Source organism: Bos indicus x Bos taurus, chromosome 21 (assembly GCF_003369695.1).
Source record: "Bos indicus x Bos taurus breed Angus x Brahman F1 hybrid chromosome 21, Bos_hybrid_MaternalHap_v2.0, whole genome shotgun sequence".
Taxonomy (NCBI): Eukaryota; Metazoa; Chordata; class Mammalia; order Artiodactyla; family Bovidae; genus Bos; species Bos indicus x Bos taurus.
The window spans coordinates 26,623,957-26,641,463 of NC_040096.1; the positions used below are offsets into that span (position 1 = coordinate 26,623,957).

At 45.3% G+C, this 17,507-nt stretch overlaps 1 protein-coding gene across 1 annotated transcript in view; it reads left to right on the forward strand.

The window, feature by feature from the left end:
- The window catches only part of ABHD17C (abhydrolase domain containing 17C), a 54,640-nt gene that overhangs the window by 31,980 nt on the left and 5,153 nt on the right, over positions 1 to 17,507 (forward strand). The window contains exon 2 of the mRNA XM_027521233.1: positions 16,467 to 16,646. Coding sequence (XP_027377034.1) covers positions 16,467 to 16,646 — 180 coding nt within the window. The remainder of the gene's footprint in view (positions 1 to 16,466; positions 16,647 to 17,507) is intronic.

The window sequence follows — 17,507 nt, forward strand, 5'->3', positions numbered from 1 at the left end:
TTGTCAACAGGGAGTCAGATGTATTAGAAATAATAACGTAGGAACATTCCAGGACTGAAGAGAGAGATTTGAAAGTTTAATATGTTAAAGTACCCGTTGGCGTCTTGGATGGAATTTTGGAGAGATTGGGACTGTTTGAGGTCCAATGGGCTTAGAGAGAGGACAGGACCCAGCTAGGGCCAGTTTGGAACAGGGGGCCGCTAGAGTGAGGGGTGAGCACCGAGAAGCAGACATCTGGAGGTTGTTGATCAGCCTTGCTCAGAGGGTGGAGTGCATTTATGATGCTCAGAACAAAGGAAGAGAAGATGGATCCAGCAGCAGATTCCCAGAGCATTGCCTGAGTTAGAAGACTCCTGACTGTGTCTGACAGTCCACTCTTGTTTCATTTCCCATCCTTTCGGGTGTATGTGTGGGTGAGTATGTGTGTGCGCGTCCGCACACTCAGTTGTGTCCGACTCTGGGATCCCATGGACTGCAGCCTGACAGGCTCCTCTATCCATGGGATTTCCCAGACAAGAATACTGGAGTGGATTGCCATTTCCTTCCCCAGGAGATCTTCCTTACCCAGGGATTGAACCAGCATCTCCAGCATTGCAGGCAGATTCTTTGCTGCTGAGCCATCAGGGAAGCCCATCTTTTGTTTTAGCATATTTTAAAAAAATATTTATCTATTTGGCTGTGTCAGATCTTTGTGGCGGCACATAAGATGGCTCGAACTCTTCATGTTTTAGCATCTTAATCCCAGTATCTGCCAGTGGGTCCTAAAGTCCCGTGTTCCACGTAGCACATGGAATCGGCTTCTTCAGGTGATCTGGGCTTCTCTGCCCTCCCTGAATTCCCATTAGATGCGGGGGATGGAGGTCACCCTCACCGGGCTACTTATTCCACTGCCTTACATTGGACTTCTCTGGTAGCTCAGACGGTAAAGAATCTGCCTGCAGTGTGGGAGACCTGGGTTGGATCTCTGAGTCAGGAAGATTCCCCTGGAGAAGGAAATGGCAACCCACTCCAGAATTCTTGCCTGAAGAATCCCATGGACAGAGGAGCCAGGCGGGCTACAGACCATGGGGTCACAATGAGTAGGACACGACTGAGCGACTTTCACATTCTTTCATTCATTACCTTAGATGCCAAAGACTGGTTTATGAGGATATCAGAACAGGTTGGATGGAGTATATGGAATGGAATGTGGTGAGCTGAGTATTTTGAGTTATTAATGATATGGTACATGATGTTCTTAGTGGGCCGAATAAAGGCTTCCTGTTTAATGATAAATAGGGGCATGGCATTTGCCTCTGTGTTTATAGGCTGTGTAGTATTTTAATTAAAATGTAATGTTGAAGTTACCTCAAGGCCGTATTTTAGACGGACTGGAAAAGGAAATGAAGGCTCCCTTGTGGGTAAGACCTATGAGTCACATAGACGCTGTCTGGTGTTTGGAGGCCGCAAGGCTGGCTCCGCCACCCAGAATCCCAAGCCCTCTGTCCTTGATAGCCTCGGGGGTGATATTTCAGAATGCAGCCAACCTCTCTAACAGCTGCCCTTGAATATCTAGATATAGAATTGGAATTCTGTGCCGGTGTTACTCAGACGAAAGGTGCCACTGAGAAGAGAGGCGTCTGTCTCCATCCCCACGTCCCGCACTGGCCTCATCTTGTGATGTCCCTGAGTGAGTCCTTTCATGTCCCCAAGAAAAGGGATGGCAGAACTGGTGGGCTTTGCTAAAGAGTGGTTTTCCTTTGTTTTGCTTTAAAAAAAAAAAAAAAGAAAACAAATTCAGGCAAGGTGGAGAGATAGTGGAAAGGATAAGAAGGTCTTTGTGATTAAGTAAAACAGAGCTGGCACCCCCATCCCACCTTCGTTAGTGCCACTGAGCCTCCCTGAAGCTGCCCTTGGAGATGGCTCATGAGTAGAATGTCCTACCAGATTTGTAAAAGAACACAGGATTAGTGACATGCATATCTTTAGAATCTTCTTCCTTTAAAAAAAAAGTGAACGATATTTACTATTTTATTTTTGTAGTAAAATCTCTCTCTTTTTTTGGCTGTACCTCTTGGCTTTCAGGATCTTAGGTCCCCAATCAGGGATGGAACAGGGGCCCTGGCAGTAAAAGCACCTAGTCCTAGCCACCAGACCACCAGAGAATTCCCTAAAATCTCATTTGGACTTCAGGAGAGCTAGCCTTTCTCCCTGGTATGCTCTAATAAGAAAATAATTAGTAGAAGTCAGATTTAAGAGGATTGTTCACTTGTCCCCCTTCTTTTTGTGACCAGATGTGCATAACATGAAATGGAATCTTTGGACCAGTTTTAAGTAGACAGTTCTGGGGCATCGAGTCTGTTCACATTGTTTGGAAACCATTACCACCATCTGTGTCCAGAACTTTCCATTTTCCCAGATGAAAACTCTGTGCCCTAAAGCAGAATGTGCACATTTTAAAGCATGATTTATTTCAGAAATGCTTAGGTTGGGCGTCTGGACATACTGATTCCAAATCATTTTACATTTGTGTTGCAAGGGGATGATAAAAGACATGACTGAGCAGTTACACACCACCCTAGCCTGGATAGGTAGGAGCCCATTGAACTCGCCAGACAACTAAAGCCTAGAGCAGGACTGATAATTCTGCCTGATGCTGAACCTATGCTGCGCCCCCTCCAATATGCTTGTGCTGGTTTGGCTGTGATTTGTGCGACTGACAGTTCTTCCCCAGTTTGTCCATATTCTGGAGCTATAATATACTTATAGCAGTTATCTTGGTACTTACAATTCAGAGTGAAGTTTTAACCTTTCTCAAAGCTTTCGTTTCCTTGTCTTAGAGTGACCCATCTGTGTGGTCTCTGAGGAAGGGTCTTTCCATTCACCTGTCCTGTGAGGAAAGAGAAGTCGCTCAGTCGCGTTCGACTCTTTGCAGCCCCTTGGACTGTAGCCCGCCAGGCTCCTCTGTCCATGGGATTTTCTAGGCAAGAGTACTGGAGTGGGTTGCGATTTCCTTCTCCAGAGTATCTTCCTGACCCAGGGATCGAACCTATGTCTCCTGCATTGTAGGCAGACGTTTTACCATCTGAGCCACCAGGGAAGTCTCAACCTGTCCTGTAGTTCTAGTTATTTCCATAATTGATGTTGTGAACTTACTATGCTTTTAAGAAGGAGGAAGGGGGGCAGGGAATGGAATGTTCTGGAAGTCAAATGAAGAGTAGAGAATACAAGGGAAAAAAGACAGGCACAAAGAAGGAATGAGACCGAAGAGAAAGGAACTGCGATGTCATCAAGGAGGGACTCGGGACATCACCAGGTTTGTCCCAGGGAGGATGTTTATTTAACAGACTTCCACTGTGAGTGTACACAGAACATTAAGGGAGCAAACAGTACCAAGCCCAAGCTGATGGGAGGGAGAGAACCACCACTCTGGTTTCAGATCATGTGTCATCTTGTGTCCTGGGGTCACATTCAACGTCCACTCGTGCCACGTCTGACTGCGGACACATGAAAGCAGCCTAGACGGGGGACAAAAAGGGAGTCCATGGGGTTTCACTCATCACCTCATTTAATTCTCCCTGTAGATCCAAGGCAAGGTTACACCCCTTTAGAGCCCAGGAAACAGGACTGCTGGTCACTGGGACTTCCCTGGTGTCCAGTGGTGGGACTCTGCTTCCACTGCAGGGCAGAGGGTTCGATTCCTGGTCAGGGAACTAAAATCCTTCATGCTGCCCTGTAGCCCCCCAAAAAAATAAATACAAAGTTTTTAAATTAAACAAAGATCAGATCACTGATCATGGCAGAGCTGGGTTCCAGTCCTTGAGTTGTCTGATTCAAAGCCTACTCTTTTCTCTAACCCACTGTGCAAATCTCCACCCTCTGTCCACACCCCAGACCATCACACAGTTGTGACTACATACTCTGAGCTGCTCACAAAAGGCTAATGTTAGCTCATATTCACGAGAGAATAGTGTAAGCTCCACCCAGGTCAACACTCCAGGAGCCCTGTGATGGGGTGCTTGACCAGGTTTGGGACCTCAAACGGTAGCTTCAAGACTCAGCTCACTTCTCTCAACTTTGCTTTCTTATTGGTAACAATTTTTTTTTTTTTGCTCTACTGCAGGGCATGTGGAATCTTAGTTCCCCAACCAGGAATCGAACCTTCACCCCTTGCAGAGTCTTAACTACTGGACCTCCAGGGAAGTCTTGTAGTAATTTTGAGGAGGTTTTTTCTGAGCAGTGACAAAGGCGATGTTCGGCAGAAGAGGGCACAAGCATCCTGGAAGAACTCCTGTTGACTGGTCTTGGTTCCAACTCTGCTTCTACCAGAAGCAGTCACTCTGGCCAAGGAGGTCCACCTTGGGCTTGTGTTCATACCCGCAGCTCCAGGGTCAGGAGAGAGATGCTCTGAAGATACAGCAGATCAGAAAAGCTCTCTGTCGGCTGTGGGTGACCATCCATGAATGTCTACTGGACATCTCAGCAGTTGTCATGTAGGAGTTAAAGGGCTTTTGTTGAACTCCATTTGTGAGTCCCTGTGAGGCAGGGCAGACCCTGACCATGTCTTGTGTGCTATGGCTGTTGGGAGAACTCACCTTACAGTGAGATAAAATAATTAGAAATTGATTCTTGGGTTTCTAGTTCTAAGAAGTGACTTCGGCCCTCAAAGGGATAATTAAATAAGATTTTTTTTAAAAATGTATTACCCTGTCCCGGAGATTTCATGAGCTCTGTCTTTTAATTTTAGCTGTGTTTCTTCGGTATGAAATACCTTTAAGCCAGAGGTCCCCTACCTTTTTGGCACCAGGAACTGGTTTTTTAGAAGACACTTTTTCCATGGACCAGGGATGGGGGATGGCTTCAGGATGATTTAAGGGCTTTACATTCACATTTATTCCTATTATAATTACATCAGCTCCACCTCAGATCATCAGGCATGAGATCCCAGAGTTTGGGGACCTCTGCTTTAAGGCTTTTCTTTGGTCACGTGTCTGTTTTCAATCTGTATTTGGTGTGAATGGGAGCGACATACATTAAATGCCTTTTTTATCAGATGCTTGTGACTTACATAAGCCAGCTCAGGTAATCCTCTCAAAAACTGTACTGTAGGGTAGGTGGCATTCTAACCATTTCACAGGTATTTATGCAGCTGTTGGTGGTGGGGAGGCCAGTGGGGAGGAAAGACAGCATTTCTTCTGGCTTTTCCAACGTGTTAGATAATTACAGAATGCCAAAAGAGCCCCAATTATCATTAGAACAATTTCATGCACAATTATACTCAAACAAGTTCAAGCAAATTACTCTGTTTTAATTGTAACAGAGCTAAAGTGAGGTGATTTTCGTATTCTTTGGGACTGTTAACTTTTCCTCTGAAAAGTAATTTTTGTAAAAAAATTAAGTCATGCCAAGTCTTGTTTATTTTTGCTTTGACACAGAGAAAGAGTATTGTAGGGGAGAGAACAGTCTCTAATGTCACAAAGAATCATGTTGTTTTGGGACTTCCATGGTGGTCCAGTGGTTAAGACTCTGCACTTCCAAAATTTATCTTCTGGCTTGGCCAAAAGATAGAAAAAGAATTGTTTGGAAGGTGGTTTTAGACCTGGCACAGATAGCCAATCCCTGTGCTGTGATTTGGAAGGAAATTTCTAACACCTAGGATAGAATGAAATCCCATCCTTGAGGGTAGATACTAGTTTACAAAAATTGGATAATGCTTGTCTTTTTTTTTTGGCTGTGCTGGGTCTTCGTTGTCACTCAGGCTTTTCTCTAGTTGCAGTGAGTGGGCTTCTCATTGCAGTGGCTTCTCTTGTTGCAGAGCACGGGCTCTAGGGTGCCTGGGCTCAGTAGTTGTGGTGCACAGGCTCAGTTGCCCCACCGCGTGTGGGGTCTTCCCAGACCAGGGATTGAACCCATGTCTTCTGCATTGGCAGGCGGATTCTTGACCACTAAGCCACCAGGGAAGCCCCCTTGTTATGTTCTGAAATACCTGAGTACCTGTAAGAAAGGCTCTATTGACCAGGCGTGCATCGCCACACCACTGCCTCCTGGTGAGTTAGGATCTGCTGGAATGCCCTCATTCTGTGTGTTGTGTCATTGTCATCACGGTCCATTGAAGGAAAGGACACATTCCCTTTTCGTTTACAGATATAAGCTGTGATGCGTCTGGTCCATCTGTCTCCATGGGACCTGGGCCATGTTGTCTCTTCCAGAACCTCTGCTTGTGGCTGTCTGTGCTCCTGCAGCTGCTGGCCTGGACGGACACCCCAGCCCTCGTCCTTCCAGCTGCTGGGCTTCCCACACCCTGGCAGGAGGCAGCGTGAGGAGCACCTAGAGGCTCGCCTATCTGACACTGACCTCAGTATGATTCATAAGGATTTTCCTTACAAGGAGCCCTGAGAGTGTGACTCACATGTGCCTTCCTGGGATGCCCCACAGTTACCTGGAACCCACTGTCTTCCCAAGCTGCACATATTATTTTTTTTAATAATTTACTTATTTATTTGGCTGTACCAGGTCTTAGTTGAGGCATGCAGGATCTTTTAGTTGCAGGGATCTAGTTCCCCAACCAGGGATCAAACCTGGTCCCCTGCGTTGGGAGTCTTGGCCACTGGCCCACCAGGGAAGTCCTCAACGTATTTTCTAAAAACTGAAATTCCAACCCCCCATGATCTCCTTCTCAACATCTCTGTGTGTGCTCATTTTCTGTCCCTTAACTACAGAATTATCTTCATGTCTGTCCCTTCCCCACCACTGCTTGCTGCACAGACGCGTGATGTGAGCCACTCAAAACATGTCTCGCCCAGCCATTCTTTTCCTTCCGGTGGCACAGCTTGTCACGTCTCCATCCTCTGGGGACTGTGTGCACATTCCCCAGATGCTTTCAGAGTGGGTGACACCTCCTTTGGATGGCCCTGTGCTTTCCGAGGTGAAACCCTCACCCTCACCAGGACAGGCTGCCCTCTGTGTTCTTAGGATGCTCATCTTCCCCTCCAGCTCTTGCCTTTCTTCCCTTTTGTTTTCAGATTTCCCCTCCTGAGTGACTGGCTTCAAGCTTCTGCTTCTGTGCTTCCCTAGTTCCTGGCCCCAACTGAACCATTCCATTCGTTGTGCTCTGATGAACGTACTGACCGTGATAGTCATGTTGCCTAAACTTAGCTTGGTTTTAGTGTTATTTCTTGGTTTGAACCTCATTTCCTTCTGCAGTTCCCCAGAGACTAATAACCCAGGAGCTCATATTTATCCTCATCACCTTCACTGATGCTTCCGGTGAAGGAGGCTAGTTTAAATGTTGCATTTTGGCACACTTTATTTTGTAACCAGTGTTGAGAAGGATACCATGAGCACTGGCTCAGAGTTTTGAAACTTTCACAGTTATCATCATCTTGCTTTTCAATGCCCCTTTTAGCCACATTTCCTTGGTCAGAAAAAAGGAAACAATCCACTGACATCGCTTACCATTAAAATTTTTAATTGTCTCAAACAGCGCCCACGCAGCAGGTACTTACTTGAAACTGTGTTTCCTTTGCTTTTGCCACTGGGGTTAAAGGACCAGTAGAAATCTGTCTGTGAAGCATTAGTGTAACATTTAGAAAGCCTAAACCTACAAAGGTGCATTTTAAAAAAGGAAAAATAATCATGTTTCAGGGGATGAATGCTTTTTTATCTTCCTCATAATTAAAGTATAAATCACACATTTGTGGTTTATTTTTTTAACTTTTTAGTTTGTATTGGAGTATATAGCTGATTCGGAGAAGGTGATGGCACCCCACTCCAGTACTTTTGCCTGGAAAATCTCATGGACGGAGGAGCCTGGTGGGCTGCAGTCCATGGGGTCACTAAGAGTCAGACACGACTGAGCGACTTCACTTCCACTTTTCACTTTTCATGCATTGGAGAAGGAAATGGCAACCCACTCCAGTGTTCTTGCCTGGAGAATCCCAGGGACAGGGGAGCCTGGTGGGCTGCCGTCTCTGGGGTTGCACAGAGTCGGACATGACTGAAGTGACTTAGCAGCAGCAGCAGCAGCATATAGCTGATTAACAATGTTGTGATAGTTTCAGGTGAACAGCAAAGGGACTCAGCCATACACGTACATGTATCCACTCTCCCCCAGGCTCCCCTCCCATCCAGGCTGCCACATAACACTGAGCAGAGTTCCCTGTGCTGTACAGTAGGTCCTTGTTGGTTAGCAATTTAAAATATAGCAGAAGTCACACATTCGTTAAGCTCTGGCTACAGAAAGTAAAAGATGGATTTCCTGTTTCTGTGGCTGAAGGTGAGTGTTCCCAGGTCATCTATGTTTTCTCAAGGCCTGTGTTTACCCACCTACTTCCCTCCCAGCCAGACCTTTTACTCTGAGGCTTCGCTCTGAAGTGTATTAGGGCTTTTCAGTATCCTCAGACCTCATCCTTCAATTAACTTTCACGTTACCTTTTGTATTTATCTTTGTCCTATGTCTAAACGTATTTCCAGTAGGAGTCCTAGCTCTGAAATAGTTAAAATGTTGACTTCAAAGTTGGTGGAACTGTGCCAAACATGCTTCATCTGAAGATAAATGGAAATGCTCTTCATGCAGGGCAAAACCAAGGTCCGTTAACTTAAACAGGATGCAGTGTGTCTTAGAGAGGCTCAGCTTGGCCATGTTTATAGACAGAAAGGCAAGCTTTATGTTAAAATGAAAACAAACATTTTCCCTTATCATTGAAGGGAACATCCCCACTGGACGTGGGTTCCCCTGGTACTGTACTCTCAAGCCTCCTCCATGAGCACCTCCTGCCTCAACTCCTGCTCCTGAGTAGGAACCAGAACTTAACATTTGTGTTGTTGATCTGAGCTCAGCATAGCTGGTGACTGCAAGAAGATGCTAGACGTTTGAAAGAAGTAGAGAGCAAAATTTGTAGGTTTCCAAGGAGTTACCATACATATGGCGTTCCCTGCTGTGGAAAGTAATCATTCCTTATTCCTTGTGTTGTATTTTAAGTAAATCTTAATTCCCTGACCAGAGATCGAACCTGTGGCTCCTGCATTGTTAAGCAGAGTCTTCATTGCTATATCTCCAGGGAAGTCCCTATACTGCATTTTGAGTTTTCTAGTATGTTTTCTCAGAACCCATCCTGACTTTGGCCCCATTCACTCTGTGTCATGCAAGTATTTCTACGAATTTACAGGCGAGCGGCTACTGGAGTTCGTCTCTAACTCAAGTCTTTCCCTCTGCGGGCAGTTTCTTCCTCCCTTTTAAACTCAGTGCTCTGTGGTGACCTAAATGAGAGGGAAATCCAAGGAAGAAGGGATATATGTATGTGTGTAGCTGACTCACTTTGCTGTACGGCAGAAACTAACACAGCATAGTAAAGCAGCTATAGTCCAATAAAAATTAATTTTTTTAAAAAAGCAGGATGGCCAGGATGTCTAGGATTCTGGGGGTTATAACACTGTCTAGGACTTTGGGGTTGAAGATCTGATGGACTGTGCTTGAGCATGGGACTTAATGGAATCAGAATTTTGGCCTGGGTGAAATTTGAGGGATCCAGTCAAAGAAGGGTTAAGGGGCAGTGGAGACTGTAACCAAGAGGAGACTCAGGTTCAGAGGCTGGTGTTTATGCGATGCTCATGCTGAGGATGCTATGAAACTAGGGCCTCTGAATGGTCCTCTGGCAGGCCTGGGGCTCTGATCATCAGCATCAGGACTTCCAGGCTCAGTTATAGCTACAGTGTAAATACAGGTCTTGGCTATTCAGTCTCTCAACGTGCCAAGGGTCAGACCTGAGTGTCAGAACCCGCTGCGGGTCCCCAGGACCAGCGGTGGCAGGCCTGGATGCACTTGCAGGAGATGATGACATTCTGACTGTAGACTCTGCTGTAAAATGAATGCATGGACTCTCACCAGCTAAGAGTGGCTTTTCCCTAGAGATCCATGTGCAGACAGTACCTGCTTGCATATTTAAGTCAGGACTGAAGATTTCGTGGGGAGGTCCAGGGAGAGTCTGATAAGAACGTGTGTCTGTGTGACATGCAAATGGAGCTGTAGTTGGCTACAAGCAAATGAAGTGCTTTGTTCACGTGGCTTTGACCCTGCCTGACCTTGAATTTCTTGCCTCATCTGCTGTGACATCCTGTGTCCTAATCACTCATCCTAGATTTAGATCTGGCTTTAGCTTGTCCCCCACCCCAAGCTTTTACATACATTCCTTGCTTCCCCAGCTAGACTATAAGTTGCTTGCACCCACCCAGTGTTTTATGTTCATCTTTCTGTACCCACAGAGGTTCTGTGCTTAGTCCGTAAAGAAGCATTCAGCAACTATTATTTTTAATGTGTTATTTTTAAAACAATAAGTGACATCTTCCAGGTGTAGAAACTAGTCCCCTGTTTGCATAATCACCAAGCTAATCAGTCACTGCCAGAATAAGCTGAGATCTTTAGCTGGATTTCTTATGTGACGGTCCACTCCTTTCCGTAATTTATCTTTGTCTTCATCCTGACTTTGACTGCTGTGTTGGAAGCATTGCCAGCAGAGAGTTAACAGTTGAGGCATGGATTCAGTAAAAATCCTTTGGCGTGAAGATGTAAGAGTAGTAGGAAGGCTACGGCAGGAGGAGGGGAGCCAGGAAGGGGCCAAGCCTGTGGGTGGTGGGGCTGGGGGAGGAACCAAGAGTGAATACAGAAGAAAGGCATCATGGGCTCCCATGGTGGTCCAGCAGTTAAGATTCTGTGCTTCCATTGCAGAGGGCACAGGTTCAATCCCTGGTCAGGGAAGATCCTGCATGCTGCTGGTTGTGGCAAAAAGAAAAAAGGAGGGAGAAGGAAAAGAAGAAGGAGAAATTGGATGAGGAGTTGGGGAGAAGGAGTTGCATCAGGAACTTCTGATAGCCGCTCACTGGACGTTGTGGTGGCAGGGGGTGGATTTCAGGGGCTTCATTGGGGATGAGGATGTGGTGGGGAAGGAGAGATGAGAGATGGGGCTGTCACTAGAGAAGCATCCGTGAAGATGGGCCCTTTCTTAGATCCAGAGACTTGGAGATGTGTGTGGTTCTGGGATTAAGATTGGTTCTGCATGGGTGGGGATGAAATTTTCAAATTTAGGGGAGGATGAGGATCCAGCGCTCGGGTGGAAGGTTAGCCCTGGGATGGAAAAGCAACACCTCTTCCAGACACACGAAGGGGTAAGGGGGAAACAGCAGAAGAAGAGAGCCATTGGGCATAAGAAGGGGGAATGGCTTCTGTGTCTCCGGGTCTGGTGTGTTTATAGCTGAGAAACGCGGAAGTTTACTTGTAAAAGCCTGCCTTTGGGGGTTGGACACATGGAAGAAAAAAACACATTGTTTTTGGACTGTTGTAAGAAATCACTTTTGATGTTTTGCTATCATGATACCCCAAAATAGCAAATTCTAAGTAAAAAAAGCAAAAAATCCTGCCTGTCTGTGTCATGCCACAAAACTGTCCTGTCCAGGCTGGAAGAGCTTAACATCTGTTTTACTTTAGGATAAAGGTTTTGGACTTGGGAATTGTTGATGTTTTGGGGGGAAAAATTTTTATATATATATATATATTTTTTTTAACTTAATCCTAAGAGCTATGATCTTCAAATGCCCTGAATTTCACCCAGAGTTAGTAATAGAGTCCATTTACCATCTCTCTTTTTATCCCTCATCTTTTAATTGAATTTGAGAGCTAAAAGCACTTTAGGATCTGGTTTGACAGTTTTTACTAAGTACCAAACAATGGTTAGTTTGTGGAATCAGCAAACCCACTGGAGTTTTTAAGTATGGAAAATTTCTAAAGGAATTTATATTCTTTAAGATTCCCAAAACATTCAGATACTTCTTATTTTGGAACCATTGGTATAGAGGGATAGAGATCATCAATCGTCTACCTTTTTTTTTTTTTCCATCAAAAACAACATCTTAGTGGTGCCATAAAAGGGACCCACTTCAGCCTCCTCGTCTGTAAGAGGTGGATGTTTGACCAGAAACCTCTTAGAGTTTTCCTGAAAACCTTCCATACCTTCAGAGAATTAGCCGCCCCCGAGCCCCATCTGTACCTCCGAGGCTTCTCATGTGTTGTCAGACAGTATAATAAACAGGGGAAAGTCCGTAATGTAATACTAACAGATCTGAACATTTCACTAGCACTTTAGTTTTCAAGGCTTTTCAAATACAGACGCTGTAAAGAACGCTTGCTGACTCCATGCAAAACGGTCCAGCCATTGCGCTTCCTTAATTTATTCATTTTAACAAATCACTACCTAATAATTATAGGAAATTAGAAATGAATATTTGAAAGAAGAAACATTACCTGGTTCTCACTACCCGAAAATAACCATTATTATCATTTTAATAGATTACTTTCACTTCCCTTTTCCGTATAGATTTTGTTTGAAGGAATGGAACTGTGACCCTGTTTTTTGTTGGCTGCTTTTTGTGGAACATTTGAACATGAGTTTTCCCCACATTAGCTCTTGATGAGATGTAATTTCTAATGGGCTCATGTTTCCTTAGAAGGTTTGTGTTTAGCACAAAAACTATCATGATTCATAACAGTTTCCAGGAGGGCTGTCTCCATAACTGAAATATCTGGTGAGCTTTTAAAAAATACTGTTGTGAAATATAATAGATAGAATGGTAGCCAGTAATGTTCATAAGATTGTAAATGTTCTGCTTAATGAACTGTAAAAGGAACAGTTGTGACAAGACATGGACTCTTAGGCAGTCTATGACTGCTATTAGACATAGACTATTCTTTGGCAGTCCAGTGGTTAAGACTTCATGCTCCCAATGCAGGGGGCCCCAGTTAGATCCTTGGTCGAGAAACTAGGATTCCACATGATGTGCAGCTCAGCCAAAAAAAAAAAAAAAGATACAGACTATATCCAGCGATCCATAAGTCTCCCCAAAACAACATGCTTCTTCCCAGCCATAACCTATTACCCCTCCTCCTGTCCTTAACCACTACCCTGGTTTTTTAGGGCTTCACTTCTTTGCCTTTCTTTCCCTGATGACTCAGGTGGTCAAGAATCTGCCTGCAGTGCAGGTCAGGAAGATGCCCTGGAGGAGGACATGGCAGCCCACTCCGGTATTCTTGCCTGGAGAATCCCATGGACAGAGGAACCTGGTGGGCTACAGTCTATGGGGCAGCAAAGAGTCAGACACAACCGAGCAACTTTCACTCAAGCTCCCCTTCATGGATCACAGCCTTGCTGTGGCAAAGGGGCTTTTGTAACTCAATGAAATTGTGAGCCAGGCCACTCAGGGCCACCCAGGATGGACTAGTCACAGTGGAGGGTTCTGACAAAATGTGGTCCACTCGAGGAGGGAATAGCAGTCCACTCCAGTATTCTTGCCATGGGAACACCGTGACAGTATGAAAAGGCAAAAAGATATGACACTGGAAAATGAGCCCCCCAGGTCCGAAGGTGTCCAACATGCTACTGGGGAAAAACAGAGGACAACTACTAATAGCTCCAGAAAGAATTAAGCAGCTGGGCCAAAGTGGAACCGATGCTCAGTTGTGGATGTGTCTGGTGGTGAAAGTAAAGCCCAGTGCTGTCAGTATTGCATAGGAACCATGAATCAAGGAAATTGGACATAGTCAAACAGGAGATGGCAAGAGTGTGTATCGACAGTGTAGGAATCAGTGAACTAAAATGGACAGGGATGGGAGAATTTAATTCAGATGACCATTATATCTACTACTGTGGGCAAGAATCCCTTAGAAGAAATGGAGTAGCCCTCACAGTCAACAAAAGAGTCCAAGCAGTGAAGTTTAATTTGAGTTGGTTTAAGTTTTTTGCACATGGAGTGTTCTGTGTATCTGCTCATTCTGATTGTATCTCATCCATTCTGAACAGGATGTCTTTACCATTCATCACCATTCATTGTCCTGTGATGCTCTGTGACACCACTTGGGGCTGTCTCCAACCACCCATGAATAGTCCAGAAGATATTTCTAATCCATGGTGAATATATCTGGGGGAGGAATTGCTAGGTCCATTGGAATGTGTCATTATTATATCTTCACTTTTACTTTTTTGCAAAGTGCTTCTATCTGTCCTCTTATGTCCCCGTCAGGAAAGAATGAAAGTTCCTGTGGTCCCATTTTTGTCAACACTTAGTATTGTCAGCATTTAAATTTTTGTTAGTATCACGCTGTGGTTTTCATTTGTGAAATCTCATTTCATTTTTACTAATGAAGTTGAGTTACCCTCCCTGCCTTCCTTCCTCCCCTCTCTGCCATTTAGATGTCTTCTGTTATGAAATAATAATTTTGTAGAGTGCTGTTTTTCTGTACTTGATCATTTTTTCCCCCACTGATGTGTTCTTTGCTTTAGTTGTGAACCCTTTGCTGGTTCTGTGTGTGCAAATAATTTTTACCACTTGCCTTTTACTTTCTTAATGATGCCTTCTGAGGACCAGAAGTTCTCTCTCTCTTTGGCTGCACAGGTCTTAGTTGCGGCACAGGGGATCTTAAGTTGTGGCATATGAACTCTTAGTTGCAGCATGTGAGATCTAGTTCCCTGACCAGGGATCAAACCCAGGCCCCCTGCATAGACAGCACGGAGTCTTAGCCACTGGACCACCAGGGAAATCCCAAAGTTCTTTATTTAATGTAATAACAGTTGTCATATTTTCCACTCTTAATAGCTAGTGTTTCGCATAGTGAAGTTTTCCAGTGAAAACGCTGAGTTGTAAAGTGTGTTGTTAAGGCTATGAGTGTCTGTTTGTCAGAAGTAGGATTTGTTGAGATTGGTGCCAGGTGTGTCCTGATGCCCATGAGTAGAAATCCTGAAAGCTGAGCATCCTTCAGTGAAAAGTTCAGGCTGCTCTATAAAGACATTTCAAGGAGGTCATGATCTTGGAGAATGGACAGAGTCAGGACACTCAAGAAAAGGCTTTTTGAATAACTACACACCCACCTCTGCCCTTTGAGTCTGTGCCCAGTGCTCCTTTAGTCATTCAGTGTAGCCCCCAAGGTCCGTGAAACAGGATGTAAAACAGTGTCAAGTTACTGAGAAAATAAGTTTGACTCTAATAGTAACACTCACTGCTATTGATAGGTTATCCCGTATGGTTCTCATCATTCCGCAGATCCGATCAAAGAACGTAAGGTAATGGCATCATTTGGCTGATGCCATTTTAATCTGGAAGTCTTTTACTTTGTTTTTTTTACTTTTAGCCACACCACGTGGCATATGGGATCTAGTTCCCTGACCAGGGATTGAACTCATGCCCTCTACAGTGAAAGCTCAGAGTCTGGACTGCCAGGGAATTCCTCTTTTTCTTTTAACTTTTAATATTAACCATCTCTTACTCCTCTCCCCTTCAATAACTACCTTCAGTTTTTATTTTTTTCTTCCTCTTATTGTTGTTTATTATTTAGTTGTTTATAATCAATAGTGAAATATCCTGCCACAGAGCTGGCCATTGTGGAAAGAGCCTACACTTCAGATGTGGGGGTTGCAGCTAGTCTTCTCTCCCAGTGCCTTGTGACACCCTGCAATCTACTCATGCAGCATCCAGTGGCCCTCATGCTTTGGGGTGTCAGAGCTACTTTAATGAAAATTGTGGAGGGAGAAGAAGACCCCTAATCTTAAGTATACTTCCCCCTCCAAGGGACTTTGAACTCTCAGTTAAATCCTACTGAAATGGACCTCCCTGTCCATCAGAGAAGGAACTCAGCGGTGGTTCCAGTGGCGGGAGGTCCTCCCCAGAATAACTTCCCTTCAGTCCATAGCATCTCTCTGGGGGATGGTCTGCTGATGAATGATAACAGAGTCCCTTCCTGATACCTCTCAAGATTTCATCCTCATTGAAGGGATTTCTGTTTTAAATTTGTGGATTTAAGGCAAGAAATACTGGAGCCACGAGTTCCTTCCTCAAAACCATCCATCAAAACTCTTTTTGCTGACCTGTCTTATAAAAAGACATATTTATTTGGCTGCATCAGGTCCTGGATGCAGCATGTGGGCTCTTCCTTGCAGCGCCCAGCTTAGTCTTTGTGGCACGGAGCTTAGTTGCTCCTTGGCATGTGGGATCTTAGCTCCCTGACTAGGAATTGAACCTGCATCCCCTGCATTAGAAGGCAGGTTCTTAACCACTGGACGACTAGGGAAGTCCCACTGACCCTTTTTTTAATCTCTCGTTCTTCCAACTGAAATGAATCCCAGGCAGGAACACCAGACAAGACTTGAATCCTGGGACCCTCTTCTTCTGCAAGCACAGTTGTGTTAGATGGTGTCAAGTTCGAAGGCCTGGGGCCACACAGAAACTGTTTTCTGGTTTGTTTTTTTTTGCTGCACCAGGTCTTAGTTGCAGCGTGTGGGATCTAGTTTGAACCCAGACCCCCTGCAGTGGGAGTGTGAAGTCTTAGCCACTGGACCACCAGGAAAGGCCTAGTTGTAGGAGTTTTGTGAGTTTGTGACACTGTGGTGTTTGGCTTCCTCGCGCTCTCTGCCGCATGTAAGCTAATGGCCTGTGCCCTCTGACTTCTCCAGGTATGGCGTAAGTCCCGAGAACATCATCCTGTATGGTCAGAGCATTGGGACGGTCCCCACGGTAGACCTGGCCTCCAGGTATGAATGTGCTGCGGTGATTCTCCATTCGCCTCTGATGTCTGGATTGCGTGTGGCTTTTCCCGACACCAGGAAAACGTACTGCTTTGACGCCTTCCCCAGGTAAGCTCACTGCTGTACAGTAAGTACTAAGACATCCAGTGACTCAACTTCAGATCAGAAGCCGTGGTTAATTGTGGGTAAACCTCTCCTGAACGCAGCCGGCCATCACCCCTGTGCTGGGCTCCTCAGGGGACAGGAGGCGGATGTGGCACATGCACCGACCATGGACTTAGTCCTCTGGGCCAGACTCATTTGTAAAAAACAACCTGCCAGATGATGGCTAAGGACCTTGCTTGTCCCGACATCCAGGATTAATTGGTTCAGCTGGATGTACAGGATTAAAAAAAACAAGTGCACAGATGTCTTAAAGGAACTAGTACAGTGTTCATTTGTTCACTCAGATGCACATGTATTGTTGAGTCACAATAACTAAATCAGAGGTCTAGATACTCAAGTAGGTCTTCCCTGATAGCTCAGGCTTCCATCCCTGGGTTGAGAAGATCCCCTGGAGAAGGAAATAGCAATCCTTTCCAGTATCCTTGCCTGGGAAATTCCATGGACTGTAACCTGGTGGGGCTACAGTCCGTGGGGTCACAAAAGAGTCAGACATGACTTAGCAACCAAATAACAACAGATACTCATATAAAAACTGTAAGCATCCCCAAGTTTGAAATTTCTCTTATGTTTTTGGTCAGACTGCTAGGTAAGAGAAAAAGTAACATAAGCTATGCCGATGATGGCGTCAGGGACAGTGTAAGTCCTCCATACAGCTCTAGACACCTCCTGCTGCCCACCTGTGCCTGAAGCCCCCCTTCCCTGCACGAGAGCCCATGGCCAGGCCCCCTCCTGCCAGCACCCCAGGGGCGGCAGAGCTCCTGCCAGCCTAGCCCCTGCTGTTTTCCAGTCCCCGAACAGAAGGAG